The following is a 17,392-nucleotide window of genomic DNA, read 5'->3' as shown; positions in this document are numbered from 1 at the left end:
TAGGGGTCTGCGCATGAAACTCGTGCACTTGATTAGATGTTGGAGATTTCAGGAAAATCTGGATGCTGGATTCGGGCTGTTTAATGTCACTAAACAGCAGTTTATCTCTGCGGAATACAAAAATTCCAAATGTAGTGAAATGTCCAGATCACGTTTTATGTGCCCACCTGCATACGTTGAACTGGGAGGCTGTGGTTTGGTCTGCGAGACGTTATTTGTGGTGGACAACAGAAAGCATGAATTTTTAATTTTTTTTCTTCAATGTATGGGAGCCATTTCCAGACTCCATGGCACGTGTGAAATGGAAGATTTCAAAGTGCAGTAAAAACGGAATCTTTATGAACCAGAGTTTAATGTGTTGTTTCCAATTGCTGTTTTCTATTACGGTTAATTATTTGACTTGTTTTCAGAACTGAACAATAAAACGAAATTCCTATGAGAGATGATCACAAATGTCCACTGGCCAAGAATAAACAGGAAATAAACAACTCAACCGTATGCAGTGTTCTGGCCCGATTGCTGTTTCAGAACCCTCATTGAGAGCAGCTGAAAGGGAAGATCTTGGACGTTCTGGTAAAATACAGCTCTCCAGAGAGTTTTGCAGGCCAGAGAAGACACATTTTGTAGGGACTGTCACCTCATTCCTCTCTATAAGCACCGACCATGTTGGATAATGAAGTGTTCAGCTGGGGTCGAATAATTGGGAAAATTTCAGAAGCAGAGATCCTGCCCTGATGGCCCGTATGCAAAAAATGCAGAGTGGAGACAGTTTGTTATCTATGGAAACATGGGGAGAGAATGTGGGCTTGTATGGTATGGGTGGTGGGTAACTTAATCTGCAGCTAAAGCAGCTTTTCTGTTTCCAGGACATGGGGCAATTTAATGCAATAATAAAATCAATATGTGTTGACCCAGCTGAACTTTTTGATTATATTAAGCACATGAACTTTATACAATGGGACTTGATGGCCTTTGGGTCTATTATTCCCGCTTATGTTAATTGAAAGTGGGGTGTTTTCTTCTCTTATTGATTCCATACTGGCCAGTTTAAGTTGTATTTAAATGTCACAAATGTTTATCTATAATCTGTGTAATATGCATTATGGTTTGTGGGGTTGATGAAGGTTGCCTGAAGCTGGTGAAGGGGTCAAGTTGCAGGTTTGTTAACCTACCCAGGCCTGTAGTAGGGTGTAGTTACATTTTACTACATGCAGTGTGTTATTAGTGCAATGAACCAAGTGAAGATGGGACCTCCCAGGTTGACTTCAGGGTGATAAGTAAAGATAAGTCAAGCTAAGGGCTTGATGGATGGTTGTGGGTGAAGTACATGGGTGTTACATGGCACCTTCATTAGTGTTCAGTACGGTGGTGGTTGACTTGAGGCACTTCAATTTGCTCTTTTTTTTATATTATAATGCTTGATGAGAATCGAGTGTGGGTTCTCATAATCATTACCACCGTCTGAATGAAAAGATGAACACAAGCTAAGCCGCTACTGTTAAACTTTGGCACCTTCTGGCATTTATGGCCTTCAGTCTTAAGTTATTTCTGGGGTTGTAACAGTGACATGCAAATGCAAAGTAAACGTCACAGGGTAAACATGTGTCCCGCCCACACGCAGGCGAGAAGTGGTCCTAGCTGCTGGGCAAGCAAACATCCCTGTCGCAACACAATCTTGTCTGTTCTTCACTGATAAGTTCAATTCATCTGTTATTTCCTTTCCCATTGAGGCAACTGTCTCTATCTTTAAAGCCCCTTATAAAAAGGGCCTGGTGGTCCAAAACGTGTATAAAATGCTATCTTAAAAGTCAACAATTTGTGCTTTACTGCATTGTGAATTCTGCTCCTACCCGCTCCAAAAATGGCTCACTGAATTTAAAAAATCACAGCAACCCACAAGTACACTACAGGTCCTTGTTCTCCGTCTTTTTTCATCCTCATTTCTGACCCTCCACCATGCATAGGGGGCAGATGAACTGTCACAAAAGAAGCCAAATACGCAAATTAGTGTCCACTATAATTAATAATTTTCCTAAACTTTCTTCAAACTTTTGCTGTGTTTAGTAGTATCGAAAGCAGCAGTGTTCTGTTGCCCTGATGTGTGAGTGCTGGGCTCTCTTCATTAACTCTGTTCCATAGATAACAAGCCAACAAAGTACACCTACTTTGCAACTGTCACAAAAAATGACGTGTGAATTGTGCAGATTAACAGGGTAAAAGGAGCTGTAGATCCCGTGCAAGGGTCCCAGTCCCAAAGATTTTGAAGTTGTCTTTTCTCGTGCCCTGCAGGGAAGAAAACAGAAAATCTGTTTCAGAAACTGAATACTATTATATTTTTTTTTGTTTATGGAATTCGGGCTATCCCTGCGCTAGGACTAGATCAGTGCTGTGTGGTACAGTAGAGGGAGTCGGGGTTATATCAACACGGCCGGTTCAGTGGCTGCTTGGCCTTTGCCAAATGTTGCCCCTCAAATCAGATAGCAGAGAGAGGTGGAGAGAGGGAGCTTGTTTCCCCCTGGTGTCCCCTCTTGGATTGCATTTCAAGGCAGCGGTTTGGGAGGGGTATGCAAATCCCCCAAGCCCTGGCCGCCTGCCCCCTTTAGAGGAGGCTGCAGCAGGCTGCCGGTCAGAGCCAGCGCTCAGTTGGCTGCGAGGGTCCGGTCAGCAGGTCCCATCATCCCACAGCTGCGTCCGAGTACAGAGCCGCGGTTTTCACACTCTCTGCCACCGTCTCGCTTTTTTTTTTTTTTTTTTTTTCGACTCTCCACCCCTCCCTAACTGCCTCTCTCCCTCCTCCTTTATGCCTTTCCTCCTCTTCCTCTGTCCAGCGTTAGCCTTCTTGTTGTTTGCTTCTCGCTGCTGTGTTGTAAAGGTCTGCAGCAGATCAGCGGTTGGAGGAAGATGCATGGCCAGATGTTTTAGCCGCAACTCTCTGACATGACCAGCTGAAGGAACTTCCTTCAAGAGACCTCAGAGGACCTGATTAAGACCTGAGGATTTTTTTGTCTGCTTCTGTGTTTGTATGAACCCTCAGTGACTTTCAGCCTTTGGCTTTACTGGAAAATCAAGTTTTTAATTTTTGTCACTTGAAAACAATGGCCAGTCAATGGCATCTTCACCTCCTCATCTTTGGGGTCATCTTGTCATCATCTCTTACCAATGCCAAAGGAACGTTCTATGGGAGTCCCTACAGATACAACCTGTACAAGGCTGGACTCAGTCCTTACTACAAGCCAGGAAAGCCCATGAGCCGTCACAAGTAAGCCCTGCAGACTCGCACTCTACAACACTGCAGCACGTGACTTGCAATTGCACATGTCCGAATCGTGTCAACAGTGTGATGCCGAATGCATCTCATAGAGCATTGAAATGCCATGATGCATAAATAACTGCAGTGTTGACAAGTTCTGCAGACTTGTTGCTGTCTAAATGGTGGTCAGATAACTTCGTGACAGTTTTGGGTGTGAGTAAGGGTTGGCGATGCTTATTTTCAGCAGTGAGAATGGTGAAAACTGTGGCGTGTATTGATTATTGATATATCTTTATCAATGCATCTACATATAAATTTATAATTTATCAGCATTGAAATGGCCCTGGAACATCAAAATCCAATTAGAGGGTTTAGCCATTGTTGCATTCTTTATTCTACATCTGATTTGCATTATACAGTACTGTGCAATAGCCCAGTGAAAACAAAACCATTGTTTATGTAATTGGGCAATCGGGCATCTAATTGAGCTAATCTAGCATCTTTTGATAACCTCATATCAGAATTTGATTGAAAATGTATTTACCTAAATTGCAGAATTTCCTTATTTTTATTATGTGTATAGAAAAATAGACTCACAGCAATCAATTTTTCTCCATCTGTAGACATTTGCTTTTAGGAGATCATTCATTTGTTTACAGAGTTGAGAGAGACCGAACCCCAGCTCTTCTCTAGACATAAACATTTTTTTTCATTATTATTTTTGCATTTTACAAAATACAAAGTATTCCACTACTGGCTAAAACTGTTGCATATATTTTCAATATATGCGTCATCAATTTTGTGTGAAATATAATGTACAATCAAAGAAATATTGGATATTGATATCTGTTACTAGAAAATATTTAGTGTGGATGAGATTCTGTCAAAGACACGAATATAACTTGAAAATAGATTGAATCAAATGGTTATTAGAAGCGTTCAAGATTCTTTCAATGAGATTCTGTCATTTTGGTGCTGCAATGATGCTGAAGGGTTTTGTGAATCCAGCACATGGGCGTCAGTGAATTGCATCCACTCCCTTTTGTTGGTTTTGTTTCTATCCATACCTCCTCCCCACTCCTCCCACTTTCTTTTGCTTGGCTTCCTTCTGGAGTGGGATTTTTCTGGACAGCTAATCAGCTACCTGCTGCTCTCCTCTTGCCCTGAAGGCCTCCTCCGCTCCACCCCTCTACCCCTCCAACAGGTCGGGCGGACAGACGTTTTTTCCCCCCACAAGCGCATTCCACGGCCACATGGTGCTTTTTAATCTCTCCTGGATCTCAGAAATGTGACAGAGATGATTCCGAGATGGGAATGTGATTGACAGAAACTGATGCACAGCTGCTAAATGGAGAACTGCTGTCCATTCCAGCAGGGGGAGATGTCATTCAGTAATCACTGTTTGTTATTCCTCCATTTAGCTCACGGCAGTGAGTCCAAATTCCCTTAAATAGCTGCACCAGCACCGGCACAGTTCCACACAGGTCAGGAACAGTGCTAAATACACACATTGACATTTTGTGATGTAGTTGATCAGGCGTAGTCATCGCAGACCTGTCTGGCCCGTTCGACGTTCCCTAGGTGCACTGCAGCTGGAGTGGGCTGTTTTTTAATACTTTGCAGTGGAGCATGTGATTCGACAGCTGCCATGCCCTCTTACTGCAAGCCCTTCCTGGGGGGAGCCCATTGTGGTGCTACATGCCCTCATTGGTACCGACATCTCAGACAATGATCACAATGGGCCATGTGGTACTGTATGGGCTAAAGTGTTTGGCTATAAAAACACAACTCATTAGAGCTCCCAGGCCTCTCCACCGTGACGGGTTCTAGCCTTTTTTTAAAGCTCATTGCAACTTAACACAAGTGTTAATATAGACCATGATGCATGGCTGTGGCATTTTGATCCCAGATACCGACACTCCATATGTTTGGCTTGGATGCAAACATGGTCCTGAGATCACTATGGAGCAGTGTGATTAGTGTAGAGAACTGAGGAAAACATGAGCTTAAGGGAAGAGATGGGATTCTGCATATCACTATCCACAGGCGATGGATTTAATTGTCCAGAATGAAGAAGTCCTATGGAAGGAAGAATTCCCTATAAGACTGCATTTTTGAACCTTGGAAATTAGAAATAACTGCACACCAACAACAAAGGTTTGGGGGTTAGTTAGGTCCTCATGTCAGAATACAAGTAGAATACAAGTAGTATACTTGTACATACATGAATTAGCATATATTTTATATGATATAGAACAACCATTTGCACACACAACCTGGGCAGTGGGGCTGTGGTGGCCTAACGGGTAAGGAAACGGACCCGTAATCAGAAGGTTGCAGGTTCGAGTCCTTATCCGCCAAGGTGCCATTGAAGTGCCACTGAGCAAAGCACCGTCCCCACACACTGCTCCCCAGGCGCCTGTCACTGCTCACTAAGGGGACGAGTTAAATGCAGAGACCACATTTCACTGATGTGCTGGAGTGTGTCACGTATGACAACTAATCACATTCACTTTAACCAAAGAAAAGTTGCCCTACAAGCCACATGTGTATTTATGTATGTAATAATTTGTGCTTACACTGAATCCATTGAAATTATTTGTGAAACACATTTTTACTGACTGTTTTTTCTCTTCGCATTCAAGCAAATGACGCCTGCTTTGTGATTAAGGAAACATGGCTTAGCAAATCCCATTCAAACGAACCACACCAAAAGAAAAGACCTGATGACTGAGCATTTCATCAGCTCCATGCGAGGGTGAGAGACGTGCGGCGCCCCGCTATAAGACCAGGACAGGCAGCGTGCCCAGAGAACAGACAGGGGTCATGGCTTGAGTGGTGGTTAAGAAGACAGGTCAGAGAGGTCATAAATCAGCATAGTTAGTGCTCCCGGTGCGCCGGCCAAGCCCAGATTCCAGCTGGGCTCACTGGAGACTCAGTGAAGCCTGAAAAGGCAAGTTTAAATCACTCAATCACTCTTTTAGCCAAGCCCCTGGGGGAAAAAAATAAAAAAAACGATTTTATTTAACACTGCCGCTCCACCTCACACGTTTGAATGTCTAGAAGTACGTCTGTGTTGCAAATGAAGTGTTATGGCTTGGGGATCATTTTGTCATCATCCCAAACTGCCAATGTGCTACTGAGGTCCCCTTGATCAAAGCCCCGTCCCCACACTTTGCTCCCCGGGCGCCTGTCATGGCTGCCCACTGCTCACCAAGGGTGATGGTTAAAAGCAGAGGACACATTTCGTTGTGTCACCGTGTGCTGTGCTGCAGTGTAACAACATTCTCTTCACTGTCACTTTAAATCAGTAGACCATTTCCCAACTTGACCTGTGAACAGAAAAGTGTCCTGAAGTGTAACGGACATACCAGTGTTGCATTGCACACAGTGCTATTGTTCACACTAATGTACACATCAAGTAATATTGTGGTTGTTTACGTTCCATCGCTTAATCATATTTCAGAATTTATTAAATTCTTTTGGCTGTCTCCACTACAGTTGACCAGATAATCCTTGTCAGGAACAATTAGAACTTCTGCCATCACAGTGATGTCTTGCTGTCAGTCCATACAACTTGATCAGAGGTCAGATTTACTTCTTAACTTGTTACAGTTAGTGTAGGAAAAGGTGTGATTAAGTTGCAGTTATTTATTGAAAGATTTATTACAATTTATTACAAAGAAGATGACAATTTTAATTAATATTGCATCGTAATATTGTATATAAAAACCTTGCAGATCTTTAATAATAGTGGTGTAGCAAGAATCATGTGAATGGTATTTATGTCAGCCAATATAGTCTCAGTGCCTAGAAAAGTTCCTGTAGAAGCAGACCTTACTAGTTGAATGTGAGGAGTCGCACTGTGATATGAGGCCTGAAGTCTGACCTTGTGGTAGCTATTTTTATATTATCTTTATTGAATTGATAAATTATAATTATGTTAATTCATGTGTTGAAATGATAATATACCTATATAAGGTAAACACTGCCAGCTTACAAAATGTAGAAATGGTTCACAGTAAATAATATTTACTCATAACTTACAAAAGCAACAGTGCTATTAGATTTTAAATAACTTAGAATGTTATCAAATCACATTTCTCTTCTCAGAGAGACATTAGCATGCACAGTTGGTATGACACCAGTACATGTCATACATTATTTATTGAATTGAATTATGTTAGTAGAATTAAAGTGGAAATGACTAAATCAGGTCATAAGTTTATATTCCTCTCTTTTTGTGTTGGTGTTAATTTAAATTTAATGACCCGCCTCAACAAACTTTTTGTGCTATTTTGTAGACGGTCCCTTGTCCGTAGCATTGGTGAAGACACAAACACTGATGGTGGGTGTGCTCTGCCTTAATGGTATTTCCAATCAATATTATAATGAACAGTTTACTGCATGTTATTGATCATTTCACCTTTCAGTTCGGGGACCCATCTTACCTAGATGCTATCGCCCTTCTTTAATTTTGAAAGAACCATCTTAAACCTAAAGTATCTCTAGCCCCCCCTGAAATGGAAACAGAATTGCTAACTCCAAGCACATTATGTACTGTATGTATTATTAAACTAATAGCAGGAAAATGAAATGAAGGACATGCAATGCAAATTTGGCAGTGAAATAGATGACTGTTCAAACGTTCCCGTAAGCATGCTTGGTTATTGCTTATATCATTCGATTAACTTTTTTTCTTTATGGTACGGCCAACACTAACTTCCCCTTTTTTATGTGGGAATATTGAATATCATGGCACCCATCCACAACAAATTCAAGACAATTTTTGAATTAGTTGGGTTTTTTTGGTAAAAACCGAAGCAGAGCTCTTGATAAAGCTTTAAAGTTGGAATGTATTTAATGCATTCCGCCCCCTGGATGTAGGGTCTATTGTTTCCAGTAAGTTCTTAGTAAGTGGTGGGATTCTATTTTCCCCCCTGAAGAATAACTGTAAAACACAATTGGATTTTCCACCCTAAATCAGATTGGTGCGTACAAAGAGAAGCTGCTGACCGCCCATGTGCACGCATCAACACAGCTAACACTGGAAAGGAACATGCTCAGAAATTCAGACTCTGCCTCTGCCTTACGGAACAGGGCCCTCAGCTGAGCAAGTTTTTACACAGAATGAGAACGCACGCCCTTCATAAAGTCACAAGTCATTCCCTTCTACCCCGAGACCCCTCGGACAAAAGCTCTGTTGCCAGATACTGACAGATTTGGCTCTGTTGTGCTGAAAGATGGACGGTTGTGATAGCAGTGAAATGCTGCCAGTCCTCCCTGTGATCTTGCCGTTACAGCCAAAGCACCAGTTGCTTTCCAGGGTCCCTAACAGGAATGTGGAATGTGCTTTTTGTCATTCCTCACCTCTGCGGTCACCTTCGCAACAGGAATAACTGTCAGGAACGTATACTATATTTACGCAGCAAGCAAAGCCCCCTGTGTTAGACATCCAAACACAGACCCTCACTCATTCACACCCTTTCCATCTCTCTCTCTCTCCTCTCTCTCACTCTGTTGGATTTCGGTCTCTATATTTATGGCGTCGGTGGAATCTGCCTGGTGACCAGGCCATCGGTTGATCTTCAGTGCTGATGAAAGAGCCCCAGGGCAGAGAGCAAAGGGGACGACAGCACTCACTGCCCTCTCTGCCCCCTTTCATCCCCATTACAACAACAACATTTATTTCTCATGTAGCCCATAATTACATACAGTATGTCTCAATGGGCTTTGACAGGCCCTACAGTTGACACCCCTCCTTTCTCTAGAAGAGAGAACAAAGAAAGGAAGAAACCTTGGGAAGGAGTGGGACAGAGCGGGACGCCCTTCCAGGGTAGAGTGAGCCTGCAATTGGTGTCAGTGCAGGGTTGGTGATGATTAGTGTGACAGGTCTAGCGGTGCAGTATAGTGCATCTGTCCATGCGCAGAGTAGGTTTTAGTCCACTGTCATGGTGTACATTGTGTGTCCGTTATAATGTTACTGGTCCATATGAAGATCCCTGAAGTTTTACCCGTTACGGTGGTGGTGACTGTGGTGACCCCCTGGTGTGTTTATTGCAGGGACCAGGATCCCTCTGGTGGTCTCATCATTGGACTCTGGAGGTGGTCAGGGCGCTGGATTCAGTGCCTCGGAGAGAACAAACAGAAACAGTGGCAGATGGTGGCATTGTACAACTGGTACAGAAATCCGTGGTTACGGTGGTACATTTGTGTAATAGTGTCCCGACACCCTAACTTGAACAGCCCAACTAATGTGAACTGAACACTGTCTATGCTTGACTAGGTGACTGTGTGATTAAGTGGACTTCATAATTGACACAGATCCTGGGATTTTAACAGAAGGCCAGAGTGAAGAGACGTGTTTTCAGTACTAGATTTAAACACTGAGACTGAGTCTGAGTCCATTACTGTGAGGGTCCGGAAGGTCATATAATAACGGCCCAGATGCTGTTTTTGATTGAATGCAAAGTGCATTCAATTGAAAAAGATCACATTAAAAAAGTGAAAGTGAAGTGATTGTGAAACACTGCAGCACAGCCCTCTGCTTTTAACCATCACCCTTGGTGAGCAGCCATGACAGGCGCCCGGGGAGCAGTGTGTGGGCACGGTGCTTTGCTCAGTGGCAACCTTGTGATTACGGGGCCGCTTCCTTAACCGCTAGGCCACCACTGCCCCATTAAGGAGCCGTACAAATGTTGGAGCTTCAGCTGGCCTTTTTATCAAAATGGACGGCAGAAGGTGAAAGACAGTGAGAAGAGGAAGAATGAAACCATTACAGGAGTTTTGGCTACAGCTACAGATTCTTTTTTTTTTTTTTTTTTTGGAAAAAATGTCTTATTTTACCTCCAGTACCGCTGGAGGAGATCTGGTATCTGAAAGGCGATATTGAAAATATTTACAGTGGGCTCAGCGCTTGCTGGCGCGACCACGGCCTGATGTTTCTGAGCAGCAGTGTGTGTGTGTGTGTGTGTGTTCGCTGCCTTTGTTGAGGTCACGCGGAATGTGTGTGTGAGCGGCTCTTGGCCTGCCACTCTGAGGCGCGTTGACCGCCGCACGGAAACAGACGTAAACCTGACACCCTCAAGGCTACAGCCAATTTGTCGCAACCCCTTCACCCTCGGCCACAAACGCGCACGCTCACATCACATTTCTGCCCAAAGTCTCGCTGATGTGTTTGTCTCGCTCGGTTCCTTCTGTGTGGTCTCGGGCGGACAGATCTGAGGGCTGCAATGTGTCTGTAGTGCGTTCTGGGTGCCACTCACAACTCAGAAACAATTCGTCCGAGTCTCGCGGCGTGTCGGATGATTCTATTTGAAAGGCGGCGACCTCTCGTGCTCTGTTGTCATCACACACCTGTCCCTGATATAAAATCCCCGTCGGGTCATGGTTAGATTTCCCCGTGGTGTCGAGGAGGAGGGGACGAAAAAAAGACCTCTTCCATCAACCAACATCTGGATTCCTGGACTCTGCTCAAAACCGAAGGTCACATCTTCTTCCACATCTTCTGGGACAAATCTGGGATACCTGTCTGCCTCTCCCTTGTCTCCTTGGTCCTGTTGGGATGTGACAAAACTTCTCCTTGCTTCCCGGGCTCCGCTCCGTGTTGGCCGTCAATCATCTTTTCGCCATGGGAGCCTTCTCACAAATGAAACAGACCACGGGTCATAGAGTAGCTTCACGGCGTAGATATGTCCTGTAGGTATGGCGAGGCTCTGGTTTTATCGTCCTATTATTTTAAAGCCAGTTTTTACACTGTGGCTGGATATGGCGATATTACAACTGAAACAGAAATCAGAACGTGCCAAGTTCAGGCTGCATGACCTTTACGGTATCACCATTTTCTGAAAAAGACTGAACATGTATTGGCCCTGTGTTCTCACTGGCTGTGGCTCGCCAGCAATATCGATCGATCAGCTGGCCGTGTCCCTGTACTCAGCCTTAAAAATTGTGTAGTAAAAAGGTGGTAACGATTCAGATGCCACTTTGCCTGTATTCCAATACCAGCTGCCAATTCACGTATTTACACAACAGAACACTAAATACAATATACACCGACATGCATGGCACAGGCAACAGACCACACCCACTCACTGGTATGATATACATGACACAGACGTGGAGAGACATTTACATTTATTTTACATTTACAGCATTTTTCAGACGCTCTTATCCAGAGCGACTTGCAATCAGTAGTTACAGGGACAGTCCCCCTGGAGCAACTTAGGGTTAAGTGTCTTGCTCAGGGACACAATGGTAGTAAGTGGGATTTTCTTTATTTTGTAATATCAGAAATATCTGTTGTGGGCTGGCGCCCCAACCTGGGCGAGTCCCCACCCTGCATACAGTAAATGGGCATATGCAGTATACATACACAGTGATTGAGAAAATTATACCTATGCTATGCAAGCATCTTTTTTTTTATAAATGTACTGATTATATTCATTTTATGTGGCAAGTGAGAGTCGAACAGCAACTGCTTCTTCAGTAGTGATGTTGTGTTGCATCCGCTCACATCTGAACCCGGAATGAAAGAAAACACTGTCCGCCTCTCAGCTGAGCTCCCACTGCTCGGTAAACAGAGAGGTAAAAGCCTGCAGAAGCTCCATGCGCCACGCTTGCGGCTGTTGACACTCATAATGCAATACGTGGGTCTGCACTTCTGTAGGTTTCCCCGTGTCAGTGGCCGACACATCTGGGCTGCAGGGCGTCTGTCGCCGGGAAGCTTTACAACTGAGTAAAAAAAAAAGCCATCAGATCACTGTTTCTGTAGCATCGGAGCCAAGTCAAATTCAACAGTTGCTATAGCTGCGGCACAGATGAAGAAAGTGGAATAATCTGTTTGGGTGAGAGTGCGGCGGATGGCCAGAACGCTGGTGGCTCGCATTTCAAACGCCTCTTTGTGCGGCACAGCTGTAGCCCTCGGCCTGATGCGTCTCATTTAGCACGGGCCCGAGAACTTGCGTCCCATCAGGCCTCATTACTGGCAGGGCCGGCCAGGGACATCCTGTTTTTCGACTCCCCCTGCCCTTTCTTTTTCTTTTTTCCCCCTTAGCCATGCCTCTAACTCCGTTTCTGTCTTCTGTCCACGTTTTCTGCAGAAACATGTGCGCCTACGTTGTCCAGAAGAACATCACATGCACGATGCAGGACGGCATGGCCACTTATGTAAAAGCGGACTACACCACCAAATGCATCTGGGGACAAAAGTGTCCAGTCCTTATGTAAGTATTTCACCTTGGCCAATTTTGCCCAGCGGCAGGAATATTTAACAATTAATTGATTATCACATAACATGTAAACATTTGATTTCTATATTTGGTGGCTCCATCAAATCGGGACCCTTTTTTGTCCAACTCAGATCATGCCATTTACAAATTTTGAAACTACAGGAGATATTTTATTATAAAAAGAAATGCACGTGTCTGAGTATTACACTACAACGCTGGAGCTGCTGTAGTGGAGCTTGTGCGCCACTGCTGCCCTCTTGTGGTGTTACAGAGAAGTGACGCCCATCCAATGGAAACTGTGCACACAGTGAAATTTGTCCTCTGCATTTAACCCATCACCCCGAGTGAGCAGTGGGCACCCATGACAGGTGCCCGGGGAGCAGTGTGTGGGGACGGTGCTTTGCTCAGTGGCACCACAGTGGCACCTTGGTGGATCGGGATTCGAAACGGCAACCTTCTGATTACGGCGACGCTTTCTTAACAACTAGGCCACCACTATGTTGTATTACTTATTCATTTGCAGTCACATTAAGGGGAAATAACAGTTTAAAGTCAGGGGAAATGACAGTTAAAGAAATGTGATTGTATAGTAATGAGTCCATCTTAACAATATAAAAAAATAACTTTAAACAGTCGAGCTGTGTTGTGCTTTGCAGGGATCTAATGTCAGTGTTTTGAAGTCAGGATAAAAGATCATAAAAACATCACTCACAGAACCCCACTAATCCCACCTCCCCAAACAGAAACCTCCTAATCTCCAACAAAGCCTCCTAATCCTTTGAAATATTTGATCCATGTATTGTCTTGTATGAATCATTTTGAAAAATGCAGTTTTGTGTGGGCCACTTTGACTTGACCACCATGCTATTTTCATCCTTGCAGGTATCGGACATTTTTCAAACCCCAGTACAAGGTTGGATACAAGACTATCACCGAGCTTGAGTGGCGCTGTTGCCCCGGAGAAAGCTGCTTTGACAGCCCGACTTCCCACCCAGATGCAATGGTGCCACCATTTAAAGGTGCTCTACCTAGGCCAGACACGAAAGGCTTCCCTCGAGGTCACCCCTTGGGCCCTGTCCCTGGAGAACACCTTGAGCCTGGGAGGCCTTTTCCTGTTGGACAGCCAGACATCTCGTCCATCCCTACAGGTCAACTGCCATCTGGAGGTGAAATTCCGTCCTCTTCTTTTTCCTTACGCCGTACAATGTCAGAAGGGAAATTAACGATCACAGAAATGTTAAAGGGAATGTTCTAAAAAAGAATCTGTGTTTAAAATGTGGTGCTGAATAATACAAAGACGCACAGAAGTGAAGTGAGTGAAGTGATTGTCACATGTGATACACAGCAGCACAACACACGGTGCACACAGTTAAATTTGTCCTCTGCATTTAACCCATCACCCTGAGTGAGCAGAGGGCAGCCATGACAGGCGCCCGGGGAGCAGTGTGTGGGGACGGTGCTTTGCTCAGTAGCACCTCAGTGGCACCTTGGCAGATCGGGATTCGATCCGGCAACCTTCTGATTACAGGGCCTCTTCCTTAACCGCTAGGCCACCGCTGCCCAGAATCACTTTTTATCCTATTTGACTCAAATATTTTTCCCCTCACCACCTACAGGGCCCAAGACTGGCCTTACAGGGGAAAGGCTGAGCCGGATGGAGGAGGATCTGAGACGTCTCTCCCAGGGCTTCGACACTCTGAATGGCATGGTCGTCAGCCTGGAGGAACGACTGCGTGTCTCTTTGCGTGAAGACACAAGCAAGATGATAGCCTCTGTACTCACTGGTGCCCCTCGTCACCAAGACGCCTCTGTGGGCTTCGGCATCATCCCTGATGGCACACCTGAAGGACTGGAGACAGTAGAAGGGTTCCCTGGATTTGGTGAGCTAGCTGGGAGGGTAACTGAGGTGAAGGATGAGCTGAAAATTAAGAGCAACATGCTGGATGAGATCCACACCATGGTCCTGGGCCATGATGGACAGCTGAAGAGGCTGATGGACTCAGCCACGGGAAGGCCAGTTGTGAACCAGAGGGTGCTGGAAGACATGCTGGATGCCAGGCTGGCTGGAGTCAGGGCTGAGATCCTGGACGGATTTGAGAAGAGACTCTCCGGGCTCGAGGACTACTGCAATGAGAAGATTGGCAAGGTTAGTAAGAAAATGCAAAGGAGGCAACCATCAAATATCAGGTCCAATCATTTAAAGCCGGACTGATCAGTTCTGATCCTAATATTGACCAGGGCTACACACAGGTCCACCTTTCAAGCAAGAAGCTCTGTTTTCATGTTCTTGGAGATTGCAAGTTCATCACTGTTGAGCAATAGTTATATGGTCTGCTAAAGAATGGTATTTATGTCTCCCCTTCTATCAGGTGCAGCAGCAGTGCCACAAGGAACATCTAACTGGCCAGGAGCAGATAGAACTGTCTCTGGACGGCCGGGAGACGGGCCTGAGGAAGGAGCTGGGTGACCTGCAGGCTCAGATCTTGGGCCTGACAGTGACTGAAAGCTGTTGCGGACAGGTCAACAGCTTGTCCCAGAGGGTGCTGCTTCTGGAAGAGTCCGTCAAAGGCCTGACCGAGTCCCAGAGGCAGCTACAGGCGTCCCTCAGTGACCAGACCATTCACGTTGAAACCCTACTAGAAACCCACCTCAGTGTCATGGAGAGACGCCTCAATACCAGCATTGAACGGGCAGAGCTAGATGGCTCACCGCTGGCAGGACATCCTTCTCTGGACGGATTCAAGACACAGTTGGAGGACAAGCTGAAGGCCTTGGAGGAACGATTGTTTGTGGCTGTGGAGGAGCTGAGCAATGCCACTGCTCCAGCCCTTTTGGAAGGCCATGTTGTCCCAGCACTGGAAACAGAGATTGAATCTGTGCGGCGGAGGCTGGAGACTGATGTAGATGGCATTCAGAAGCAGCTGACCGACCTGGAGCTCCTCTGCACCTCATCCTGCCAACCCACCACATCTGTTGGAGACACCGACCTCCAGGCCCAGGTAGATGAATGCAAGGACACAGAGAAGAAGATCAACATCCGCCTTGATGTCCACAAGGATCAGCTAAACCGATTGAATGGTACCCTACATGATCTCCTTGCACGAATATCTGAGGAAGATGAGTCCAGGTCCGTTCAAGGTGAGATAACCCTGCTCAAGATCAATGTAAACTCTGTCAACCGCACCCTGAAGGGCCTGAGGGACTCCGTGAACTTCTTCGCCCGGGAGGTTGGCCAGGCCAACTCCACCTGGCAGCAGAGGGAGGAGCGCTTGGCCTCGCAGGTGCACGGCATCACAGAGCTGGTGGGCCGCCAGGCCTCCATGCTGGGGGCCGGTGAGAGGAGGCTTATCCAGCTAAAAGGGGAGCTTCAGGGTCTGAGGAACCGGCTGGCCGGGGAGATGCAGGGCTGCCGGAGCACCGCCCTGGGCGTCCGGAAGGAGGTGATGGCGGTGGACAGCCGCATCGCCCAGGTGGAGGGCCAGTGCAGCAGCCTGAGCGAGCTGGCCGACCACCTGGAGAGGATCCGCGGGGAACTGGAAAGCCACTCAGACAGCTTCCTGGCTCAGGTGAATGGCACTTTGACCAGTCACTCACACCAGCTGGCCGAACTGAAGAGCGGCCTACAGGACTGCATGGACAAAGCTGACCACACGGGGCAGCGTGGAGACCAGTAACGCTTCAAGCTACAGAGACACATGATAATGACGCGACTGTAAAGATTGGCAATATTTTTTCTCGGTTTGATGAAACAAATATAAGCAGGGCATTTCTTCATTGTCCTTTTAATGTATGTCTTGTTTGAATTTTTTTTTATCACAATTTATATTGATTTAACTTTTAACTTAAATGAAAAACATTTCTGACTGCATTCTTATTTGACAAAAGTTATCAAAAGGTATCAGACTAACGCTGCTACGGGTCCTTGCAGGCAAATATTACATCTTCTGTACCCTCTTCTGAAGGTCTCAAATTACTGTATGTAAACATCAATGGTGCTATTTTTTTTGTACACATTTTTTTGCATCGAAAAAGGATATGTCTCTTAATATTGTTCATTTTCTAGAAAAAAATATAATTGTTTTTGACTAAAACCAGCTAACATTTCATTTGTTTTGAAGACCCGCCAGCAACACACCAGAATATTTCATTTTTTCTCCACCAGGTGTCAGACATTTCTCACAAGAGAAATAAAAGCACATTTTTTTAGAGAGTGTTCTACAACGTTTATCTGTGCAGGCTATATGTAAAGGTTTTTCATTTAAATTCTCTTTTTACCTTAATGTATGACAGACCGGGGTGTGCTTTAAAGTTGAAGTCCTCCACCAACAGTTGACCTGCAGTGACACCAGTGAACTGAACTAACCTGATACAAACCTTAGTGGTTTCTATGTATCTATGTATTCTACGTACTGGTTGTTCTTTTAGGGCTTGTACTGTCCCTCATTGTATCAGCCGCCTTGAGGTTTAATCAGAATTGAGCAAAACCCTGCCAACATCATCAGCAGAACTTTGTTGCACATTATGAGGTTTCCATCTTTTGGTGCAACAAGGCCTAACAGTTTCTGTTTGTACGTGGCCAACAAGGCCATTTGTTGCTTCTCCCCTGGTGCCAGGGGCATCGCCGAGCAGGAATGTGAGCTCACGTCACAACGGGGTGTGTGCATCGCTGCGACAGAACCAACCCCCACCATCCGTCTCCAGAGGGGGATGAAGGGGCAACGAGTGGTGCTTTTTATTTTGTCCTTTCCTTGGCCTGCTGACTCTTGGGTGAAGGAGAAGCAGAGCTTCTCTGACTCTGAAAAGCCTTCACCAGTCCATCGCACCATTGGATGGCCTCGTAGAACAAGAATCTTAACATTCTTGATCCACGGTAATCCACAAATGCTAGGCTAACATGCTAAGCCACATCTCC

The 17,392-nt window shown here is 45.4% G+C and overlaps 1 protein-coding gene across 1 annotated transcript; it reads left to right on the top strand.

The window, feature by feature from the left end:
• The first annotated feature begins 2,834 nt into the window (after positions 1 to 2,834).
• Positions 2,835 to 16,239, top strand: emilin3b (elastin microfibril interfacer 3b). Its single transcript, XM_028994349.1, has 5 exons — positions 2,835 to 3,259; positions 12,352 to 12,474; positions 13,363 to 13,646; positions 14,097 to 14,626; positions 14,850 to 16,239. The coding sequence occupies exons 1-5, from the start codon at positions 3,096 to 3,098 to the stop codon at positions 16,152 to 16,154; spliced, it is 2,406 nt and encodes an 801-aa protein (XP_028850182.1). The 5' UTR covers positions 2,835 to 3,095; the 3' UTR covers positions 16,155 to 16,239.
• The last annotated feature ends 1,153 nt before the right edge of the window (positions 16,240 to 17,392 follow it).

The sequence above is a fragment of the Denticeps clupeoides genome, chromosome 10 (genome assembly GCF_900700375.1).
Source record: "Denticeps clupeoides chromosome 10, fDenClu1.1, whole genome shotgun sequence".
NCBI classification, from domain to species: Eukaryota; Metazoa; Chordata; class Actinopteri; order Clupeiformes; family Denticipitidae; genus Denticeps; species Denticeps clupeoides.
The sequence above is the reverse complement of the archived record's forward strand: the minus strand, read 5'-3'. Positions and strand labels throughout refer to the sequence as shown.

Coding starts and splice junctions, on each gene's coding strand:
- emilin3b (XM_028994349.1), top strand. CDS start 3,096: ATGGCCAGTCAATGGCATCTTCACCTCCTCATCTTTGGGGTCATCTTG. Junction 13,647..14,096: donor AGGTCAACTGCCATCTGGAG/GTGAAATTCCGT, acceptor CACCACCTACAG/GGCCCAAGACTGGCCTTACA. Junction 14,627..14,849: donor GCAATGAGAAGATTGGCAAG/GTTAGTAAGAAA, acceptor CCCTTCTATCAG/GTGCAGCAGCAGTGCCACAA.